The sequence below is a fragment of the Pseudozyma flocculosa genome (assembly GCF_000417875.1).
Source record: "Pseudozyma flocculosa PF-1 unplaced genomic scaffold scaffold00006, whole genome shotgun sequence".
NCBI lineage: Eukaryota > Fungi > Basidiomycota > Ustilaginomycetes > Ustilaginales > Ustilaginaceae > Pseudozyma > Pseudozyma flocculosa.
This window is the reverse complement of record NW_006920874.1, coordinates 293230-303058: the sequence shown is the minus strand read 5'-3', so window position 1 is coordinate 303058 and position 9829 is coordinate 293230. Positions and strand designations below refer to the sequence as shown.

The 9829-nt window shown below is 63.7% G+C and overlaps 2 protein-coding genes across 2 annotated transcripts; one reads left to right on the top strand and one right to left on the bottom strand.

Annotated features, from left to right (window-relative positions):
• Positions 1 to 765: 765 nt before the first annotated feature.
• PFL1_02229 (uncharacterized protein) lies at positions 766 to 3998 on the top strand (the record flags this gene model as incomplete). The annotated part of the gene is made up of 2 exons (XM_007879742.1): positions 766 to 3828; positions 3873 to 3998. The coding sequence occupies 2 exons, from the start codon at positions 766 to 768 to the stop codon at positions 3996 to 3998; spliced, it is 3189 nt and encodes a 1062-aa protein (XP_007877933.1).
• Positions 3999 to 5015: 1017 nt separating this feature from the next.
• PFL1_02228 (uncharacterized protein) lies at positions 5016 to 8600 on the bottom strand (the record flags this gene model as incomplete). The annotated part of the gene is made up of 2 exons (XM_007879741.1): positions 5016 to 7719; positions 7819 to 8600. 2 exons carry the CDS (start codon positions 8598 to 8600, stop codon positions 5016 to 5018), a joined length of 3486 nt encoding a protein of 1161 aa, XP_007877932.1.
• Between the last annotated feature and the right edge of the window lie 1229 nt (positions 8601 to 9829).

Genomic DNA, 9829 nt, shown 5'->3' with positions numbered 1-9829 from the left:
AGGAAAGAGGCCAGCAGGCCAGGCAAGCTTCAAGCTTGCTTGGAAAAGCACGTTCGAAAATCAGGAGGGAAATTCCGGCCCAGCTCAGAGGTGAGCCCACAGCCATCCTCATCTCGACGGCATCGGAGGAAGCCGAGCCATCGGGAATCGGGATCGGGGTTTAGCAGGCCATGCAAACTCGATGCCGGCCAGATCCGCACGTTCAAGTCGGAAGTGTGCCGGTGCGGGTCGTGGCGAGGTGCCGGCTGCGTGATGGGGCTGGCCCACCCCGTCTTTATCCTGCCGCTTCTCGTCTTTTCTGTCCATCGTCCATCGTCCATACCTCCGATTCCATCCCCTCCCTCTGCGCTCCCTCCCCTTGTCCCCTCTGTCGCACCTCGGGCGTGCTAGACGCCATCATCGCCAGCAATCCTTGCCGAGCGACCAGTGCGCGCCCGCGCCTGCGACCCGCGCCAGTCCGTCACCTCGCTCCTCGCAACTTCTAGCCGCCCCTTGCCCGGACGGCCTCCAGCCTCGCGCCCGGGAGACTCCCAACGCAGCAATGGCACAGCGACGGTGATCCGCCTTACCCGCTTCTCACACCGCCGCCTCACGTTTAGAGCCTCGAGTTCAAGTAACACACCGCCGGCTCGCGAATGGAGACATCGAATCGCTTTGCTGTCGCGACACTCGAGACATTTCTGCCCTCGACCGGGTTCTGATGGCCAGTCACAGGCAGTCAGTCGATGCAGGCAGCCAACGAATCAAGCACAGGGGTTGCACACGATGCTAGACGCTTCCTACGATCGCCCGCCCGCGACCGCGGTCGAGCTTGCCCGTTCTCGGACGCTGCGCAACAATGCATCCGTGTCCACAGCCGCCACGGCCACCACGACGTCGTCGTCGAGCCTTAGCCATCGCGAGCCACAGCGACGCCGCAAGATACCCATATACGTCCGCATAGTCCAAAAGGACATTTGGCTCAGATTCCACGTGCACCTCAACGGCACCATCGGATCAATAAAGGACCTCGCCCTTCAAAGGGCCAACGCGCCCGAATCCGACCCAACGCAGTCCTCGTACTTCTACCACGATGCCATCAACGTAAGCGCGGCAGCAAAGATGGCGCACGCTTCCGCTGCCAGCCAGATCTTCGCAAGATACCGTTCCGACCTGCTCCCAAAGTCATTCGTAGCGGCCTGTCCCAGACCATCAAGCTCCCTCCCGCGGCTCGCTGCGCGGTCCTTTGAGATCAGTGCACCTGCGGGGCAGGCGGGCACCTCTCCTGCGACGTCGTCGCGGTCACGATGGAAGGAGAAGCCCCACGCCCCGCAGAGCAACAACCTCCATGGCGGTCACAGGGTTCATCACGCAGGCTCTGCAGCCTCGGACACGTCAGCTCGTCAAGACATACCAGTACCGCAGCCACCCGAACCGCAAAGCAGCAACCCCGCCTCGCTGCCGAATGCCGAGAACCCGGACGTCGACTCGAACAGATTTTACGACCCGACATCTGCAGCGACGGCCGACGACACCCCGACGCCGGAAAGCAGCGCAAGCCAGTCGAAGGCCGCCCTCGCAGAGGAAGTGAGCGCCGCCGCGGAAGGCCATCTCAAGGCGGATCAGCCTCAGATCTCAATCGAGAAGCTCGGCCCAGGCCTGTTCACCGACAGGAGCCCGGACCCGTCCTACAGGGACATCTCCTGGGGGGCACCCGTAACTTCGATGCAGCTGCCCCTCGACCCATTTGCCGGCGGCAATGCCGAAGCCAAGGAGGAGGAGGCTCGAGCGCTTGCTCGCCTCTCTGGTTGGGGCCGCGCCGTGGCAGGCTCCACGATCTCGCCAGCGGCATCAGGACGCAGATCCATCGATGGCGCCATCGCTGGCCTCGTCCCACCCTCCCACAGCCCACTGTCGAGCGCGGGCCCAAGGGTGCAGGGCGCGAACAGCGATGCGGGCAGGACTGGTGCCTTCACGGACGACGGTTCGACCTCGGATGATGAGCCACTAGATCCGTCAGCGCTGCAAGGCGACTCGCGCCCCGTCCTATCTTGCATCGCGGCCACTCGGTCCTCGCACTCTCTGGCCGACACGGTCAGCAGCGGATCCTCTGCGGATGTCCTGACCACGACCGAGACGGACGGACTCTGGGGCACGCAGCTGGAAGAGCAGCTGCTCACCTCGCAGCAAAAGACGAGATCGCCGCCAAGCGGCGGCGGCTTCAGGCCCGTCACTTCTCCCAGCGACCGATCTCGATCACGTACCGTCACTGCCGCCGACGTCGGTCGGACGCCAGAAGTTGGCGGTCTGGCTCTACTCGCCGCTGGCCCCGTTGCACACCAGCGCATGAGCTCCGTGCCGACCACCACCGCGCCTCTGCGCATGACAACGTCGCAGACATTTACCTCGGAGAATTCGGCCGCATCCGCGATCGCCGTATCACCCGCATCGACTCAGTCCAGCGCCGCGCGCGGCGACGGCGCTGCCTCGCCGTGGCTGGATCGAGGTCGGCTGGCCGGCATCAATCTCGACGAGGTGTCGCAATGGCGAGAGGCGACGCACGGCGCGTCGGACCGCTTCTCCATCTACTCGTTCTCAAACGGGCTGCTGCTCGAGGACTGGAAGACGGTGGCGGCCTACAGACTGAGACCGTTCGAACTGCTCGAGCTGCAGTCTTCGTCGCCCGTCGAACGCGTCCACCTGGTCCGCGATGTAGCTGGGATCACGCGCGAGGCCGTGCGTGGGTCCTCACGTGCCAGCGCCTCGCTCGAGGGTGCCGTGCTGGATCCTTACTATGAAGGATGGGTGTACGTCCTCAAGCCTTCCAGCACCTCGGCACGCCAAGCCGCAAAGGCCGTCATCGGCACGTGGAAGCTTCGCTGGGTAACAATCCGCGGATGGAAGATGGACCTCTTCCGAAAGAAGCCCAAGGCAGGAGAGAGTTCGGCACCGCCAAGCGCCTGCTACTGGCACCTGAGCCTGATCAAGAAGATCACCAGCGACAAGATCGACTCCGCAACAGCTCACGCAGCCAATCCTCCCCTGCCGGCCCTCGAGCAGATTCCCGCGTGCAGCCTCACGGTGGCGTTTTCCGCCGCCAGCTGGGCTGCGGCAATGCCGTCCGAGTTCACACTGCCAACCTCTGGCTCGAGCATCACCATGCGCTGCGTCACCCAGTACGATCACGACGCTCTCCTCAACGTGCTGAATCGGGCGCACGTCCGCAGTGTCGCACGGAAGCAGGGTTCCATGGACGTGCAGCAGCTCGTGGATGGATGGAGGAGCGATGCCGTCATCAGGGCGACGATCGCGGGCCGCGGAGGCACCGTCCAGCCAGGTCGGCTTGCGCAGACAAAGGGTGGCCGCAACGCATTCGTGCGGGCCCGGCTCCGCCCGTCCGGTTGGCCCCGTGAGTTTGAGGATGCCGATCGATGGAGCAGCGACAGCGAAGTCGAGGCTGCGCCGTCGAACGACATGGTATGGTCCGGTGACCGGGGTGCTTACGCCGGGTCCAAGGCTCCGAAACAAACGCTCTCGGGCTCACCAGGCACCCCGGACGCCCGGAGAAGCTTGGATGCGGAGCGCTTGGGCACGACCACTTCGGCGCACGGGTTGCGCGCTGCGTACCTGCAGCAGCAACAGCAGCAGCAACCCTTCCATGTCAATATTCTGGTGACGAAGCGGTCATCGTCGCCACTCAACTCCGGCACGCCCCCAAGCACGTCGGGCCGCCGTTCCAAGCTCGGCCAGGCGATAGAGGCGGCGAACTTGTCTGAAAACCGAGAAATCGAACACGCCACCGGTCCTCTGCAGGCCGGAGCCCCTTCGCCTGCCTCCGAGGTCAGCCCTGTGCGATCTCGGGGCTTCTCCCTGTCCCGGTCTGCGCGTTCCAGAACGACGGATCCGGACCGGACCACATCCACGGCGACATCGGCGAACCAGCGCCCGCCAAGGGATGCAACGACGCGCATCGAGTCGCTGCAATCAAAGCCTTCGGGTGCCACAGCAGCAACGACTGAAACCACGGCGTTGCAGAGCGGGGGCGGCAGCGCATCCGCATCCTCCCGCCCGGACAGCTCGGGCCGCTCGCGGGCACACACAGTCTCGAGCTCGACAAACAACCCCTTGTCCCGGCCAGCTGCCGCCAGCGTGTTTGCAGGAGTAGCAGTCCCGCTTCGTCGGCCCGAGTCACGCCGTTCTAGCAGCGAACAGAAACGCACCTCCGCCCTCCCAGGTTCAACGGGTCGGCCGGTTGGCAGCGGAAGCGGCGGAGGTACGCCGCCACTGATGAAGCAAGACATCCCTACCGCCCTGTTTCCAACCCAGCTGGGGTCGGCACCGCACAACGAGTCCATCTCAAGGTCGGTCACGCTGCTCAAGCGCTTCAAGCAACGCTCGGCCGCCTCGGCCAAGGCCAGGCGACAGGAACATCCTTGCGACGCGAGGAGCAACTCGCCTGCAGCTGGTGGTGGCGCCTGAGCCGCAGAGAAGTGATGGTCCTGAGGGGGGCTTGACCTGCTGGAGCCGCGATACGGGCGCACACGATGCGACTCCATTCAACCTCGCTTCGTGCGAATCTGCAAGTTGACGGGTTTGATTCGAGGACATCCAGATCGGTGCAGCGAGGTATCAAGAGCGGATCAGGAACCGACTGCCGACGCCGAAGGAAGAGGAAAAGGCGTGGATTGAGCTCAACACGGCTGAACGAGGTAGAGATGCGGTGCGGGCATAGGCGACTGCCAGTTGCGCGAGAGCCGGGTGGAGGAAGAGAGAGCGGAGGCGGAGGAAAGACGATGGATGGCCCATGGGGCGGGAGACGAAGGTGAATCGGGGAGCCGATGGCCGCGCATCGGCACGGAAACAGTCGACGCCGATGTCGAGCCTGCCTAGGCCGTGGCTTGGACAAGATGGAGACTGATGTACAAATACAGAAGAGGGATATGGTATCGTGTCAAGAGGAAACAGTATCGGGATATCTTCACGATTGCGAGCGATTCGCTTTCGGCCCACGACGGGCCAAGCGCCGTGAGCGAGGCTCAGTAGAGGCTCCCCTTGAGGCTGCGCGGCCAGCCGTAGTCCATCATCTCATCGTCCCAGTTTTCTGGGAGCTCAAAGCTCTCGCGCGTGCCGGCCGACTTGTGCCGCTGGGCCCGCTCCTTGATCGCCTTGGCCCGGGCAGCAGCCACGCTGTTGATGGCGGCCACTGCGTTGGCGCCGCCGCCCTTTTTGCTGTCCCAGATCCCCGGTCCTCCGGGTAGGTTGACGAGGATGTGCCGGGGCTTGGGGGTGCCAAACTTGGACGACGCCGAGGCTGCCGCCGCTGGCCAGAGATTCTTCTCCTCTTCATCGTCCCCGAGGATGTCGGCCATGGATGTGCTGGCGTGGACGTTGCTGAGGGATCTCGATGCCCGAGGTGCCTTGTGGCTAGTCGATGCCGTTGTCGCCCTCGCTTTCTTGTCGGGGTGCTGGCGCAGAGAGGTGGCGCTGTTGATGGCTTTGACCGATCTGGAGCGCGCAGTTGCTGCCCTGCCCTCTGTGTCTGCCCCGCTTGACCTGTGAGCTTTAACGTCCGGCGGTTGAGAGCGGGCGTCGACTGCCATGGATCGAGAGTAAACCACCTCTTGACCGGCGGCCCGCGTAGTGGCTCGCTTCTTCTGCATCGCCGTCTTCCTCTCCTCCTCCTCCAGCTCCTCGGCGTTCAGGTCATCGTCGTCGCTGTCGACGTGACTATTGATGCGCATGACGGGGGGTCGCGTGCCCCGATCCCCGTCGGACTCATCCGAGCTGTCGTCGACGTCGTCGTATTGCCAGACCCTGCCCTCGTGCGGGCGTTCGGGGCGGATGCCGAGCTGTGGCAGCGGGACCACGGCCATGCCCTTGGCGTCGGGCCGGCGTGGTAGCCACGGCGACGGCGCCGGCACGCTGACGCTCGGGTCGAGATGGATCCGCCGAGACTTCGGAGAGTGCGCCGGCCCGACCCTCGACATCGTCTGTACCGAGAGGTTGGAAGCCTGCGATGCGCTGCCCTGAAGCAGGTTGTATGGGGATTGCGTGGACCCGATCGGGGAAGTCGCCTGGTCAATCGTCGAGCTCCTTCTCGAGAGCGCCTCTTCGCTGTCGATCCGCTTCATTGGTGCAGCATCGTTGATCTCGATCAAAGGGCTCGCGTTGCGGATGTCAACGATCGACGATGTGGGTGATTGGACGTGGACCCCATCGTCGACCAACAGGGCCTGAGGGCGCGTTCCGGATGCTCGCTTCGCGGGCGACACATCGTCGGTAGCGACCTGCGCCTTGCCAGGAGAAATGGTCCGCTCGCTGTCTCCGGTCGCTTTGCGCAGGCTTGGCAAGAAAGCCTTCGAGATCGTCGACAGCGGTTGGAGCTCGTCGATGCGCCTGCCTTCGCGAGAGCCATCGCGAGAGTTCGGCTTCGAAGCCAGCTTGGAGCCAGGTTGAGACGAGGAGGCCGCATTTGTCGACTTGCCGGGCTTGGTAGGGTGTGCGTGAGCGTTCGAATGAGTGCTGTTCGCCGCGCCCTTCGCACTTGCGCGGCGCTGGGCGTTGCGGCGGTTTTGAGCCAGCACTTCGGCTCCCAAAGCGTACACTTCGTTCTCATGCCTCCGTCGGATCTCTTCTGCTTGATCGGCCGACAGCGCGAGGCCAGGCGTGAGGGGTGCGGCCTTGTCAGATGCGCGCGACTCGATCTTCTTGAGCAATCCGCTTCCGGAGAGCGATCCAGTCTCTGGCGTCGTTGCTGGGGCTCTGTCTTGGACCAGAGACGGCACCTCAAATGTGACCGAAGCGTTGTCCGCGACAGAATCCGTTGCCTGAACATCGAATGCGACCGCGTTTACGTCGATCGGAGTTGCATCCGCAGCATCTGCGGGGACTTCGGGTCTTGGAGAGCCAGCCAAAGGCTTGGTGGGGGGAGCACTGCCGACCGCGAGGGCAGGTTTGGCGTGTCTTGCGGGAGCCGGGCTGGCGTCGATCGTGATGTCGCCCGCCTCTGACTCGGCGACTACCTCCGATTCTGCTACAGCAGATTGCAGACTGGCGATCCTGGCATTCTCAGCCTCTCGAAGGGCTTTTTCTTCTCTCTCTCTCCGGCGGCGGCGAACCCAAGCCATGCCAGACCCGTCGTCCTCTTCGTCCAGGTAAGGGTCAGTTAGATCGCCGCTGGCTCGTGTGCCGTTGCCCCTCCTGGAGGCTTCCTTGGCGAGACCAGCGAAGCCCCACTCGTTGAACTCAGGCTCGCCAAGATCTTGGACTGGATCATTGACCCGACGTGCTCGGATCTTGGTGCCGTCAGCGAGTGTGACCATGCCGGTGCCACCCGGTCGGGCCAGCCGGATGAGCTCCCTCCTCCGCGCTCTCTCGTCCTCATCGCCTGATCCGCGGGCTCCATTCCTGCTGCTGGAGCGATTCGACTTGCGCGAGGATGACGATGCCCTGCTCTTTGAACGGGATCGGCCGGGTTTCCTGCCGCGTTCGTCGTCGTCCTTGTCACTTGGGGCGTTCGAAGGCTCGCGGCTCCAGCCGATGCGGACCAACTCCTGGCTTAGAAGCTCGCTCACGCTGCCGGTGCTCTTGCGCCGGCTGACCCTCGCCTCTTTGGAGTCGACCGTCTCTTCGCCGCTGCTGAAGCCGCTGACGCTGGGCGTTTTTGAATGGCGACCGCGACGGCGAGCTTTCTGATAGTGCTCCGGCTTGAAGACAGAGGAAGGCATCCCCATGAGATACCTGCGGACGCGATGTGCCGGTCATGTCGGTGTGATTGTGACGGTGTGATTAGCCGGCTGTCCAGTTCGGGCGTGTGGACCTTCAGCATCGACGACTTACCATTTGCCTTTACCCGTCGACGAATCGTCGCTGTCATAGTCAGAGTCGCTGTCGACGTCCTCGCTTAGGTTGCTATCGGTCCTCTTCAGACGATTCGCATGATCATGCACTCTCGCCGTGTCGCCGACGTGGACAGTGGCGTCGGGACGATCGGGCGCCTCGCCGTCCATGTCGGCCTTTGAGGACAGCGGCCCGAAAGCCTGGGGCAGCGGCGCGAAACGGATCTTTGCCTGCCTGCTGGGGCTGCTACCGAGCAGGGACGCGGAAAAGCCCACTGCTGCGATGTCGCCCAGACGTTCGCCAGGAGATGACGGGGTTCCTGAGGCGTGTCCGACGGCAACGCAGGGGAGTGTTTCGTGGGTGCTCTCGACGCTGCTGCTCGTCTGTCCAATGGAGCTCATGCTCGGAACGCTGTCCTGCGAACCGGCTCGGAGATCCGCTAGAGTGGGTCTGGTGCTCGCCGAGGTGGTACTGCCCTGACTTCCTGCTCGAGCTGGACGGGGATTGAAGCTGACCTGCCCGTTGACTAGTGCCTGAGCAGCAGCCATGCTCCTCCTCGTGTTGATGATGGCATTGAGAGCGGCCAACTCCTCGGGATCGAGCTTCTCCGCCGGCTCATCGTCGTCGACGGCAGGGCCGTCGCTGCCGGCTGCCGGACGTTTGCCAGAATCCGCTACTTGAGATTGTGCCCCTGCCTTGTTGGCCTGTTGTGCGGCTGCGGCGTCGTCGGGAGACACGAGGTTGCTTGCGGAGCCACTGCCATGACCCCATCCGCCCAGCATTGCCACCTGGGCGTTGAAGTTGAGATCTCCGAGGCCCAGGAGGAGGGCCTTTTTTGGGGATTCCCCAGATGCGCTCGTCGCTCTTGCTCTTGAGCTTGTCTTTATCTCTTTCTCTTTGCCTCTCCCTCTCCCTCTCGCGCTCCTTTTCGCGCTCCCTCTCGCTGGCCTTTGCCGAGACGACGGCGGGGATGCGTTTGACCACGGGTGCTGGACGAAGGCCGTTGGGAAAGAGGTCAAGTATTGGCGGTTCGACGATCAAGCCCTTGTAGGAGTTGCGCTTGGGGTTGATGAGGATCGAGGAGCGTGGTGTGTCTGGCGTCAAGAGGAGCGGGTGAGATCTGTTGACGATATGGGAGTCGAAGCCGGAGCGTATGCTGGTGCAGGCGCTGCCTGGAAGAGGGTTTGGGGTGACGGCTCCATGGCGAGTGTCGCTGTGGCAGGAGCCAAGCCGGAGGCCGCCGGATGGGTGTTGGAGATGCTGCGACTCGGTGATGCTGGGTGCGACGAGAGGAGGAGAGCTTGCCAGCATTCTCGACTGGCGCAGCCCTCGATAAGGTCACGGACGCTCTCTGGGGATGCGAGCGGCCAAGAGCCGAAGCAGAAAGGGTCGAGGAGACGGCGGATGCGCGGAGATAGTGAAGCGACGGGACGTGAGTGAGAGGTTGGGGCGAAGGAGAGCGACGGGTGCTGGGCGCGGATGATGAGGGCTGACTCGGTGGAGACGTAGGGAAGGCGGCGGCGTGCTGAGGGGTTGCGGTTCTGCCTAAAGCAGTGCAGGTGCCTGCCGATAAGGCTTCCGGTCAAGAGGATGTTGGTGTCGAGTGCTTGACGAAGTGGGGCGAGGGTGGTGAGGCTGGCAGGAGTAGAGATAGGGCGCGGATCTCGACTTGAGGATGGTCGCGGGAGGGCGAGCGAGCGCGGACCTGAGGTGTGGAGAGGAAGGCAACGGGCGGGCCAAAGGTCGCAAGCAAGGCAAAGACGATTGCGGTCGGAATGGCTTGAGGGAGAGAGCAGGTCGGCAACAGATAGAGAGAGAGGCCAGCAGCTGCAGCAGATAGGCCGGCAACACACAAAGAGAGAGAGAGAGAGAGAGAGAGAGAGAGGAGGAGAGGAGGAGAGAGAGAGAGAGGAGGGAGGAGGAGGAGAGGAGGTACGACGCGACCGACCGACCGCCGACCGACCGCCGTCCTCGTCGTCGGTCGGGCGGGCCGGGCCGGTCGGTACGGACG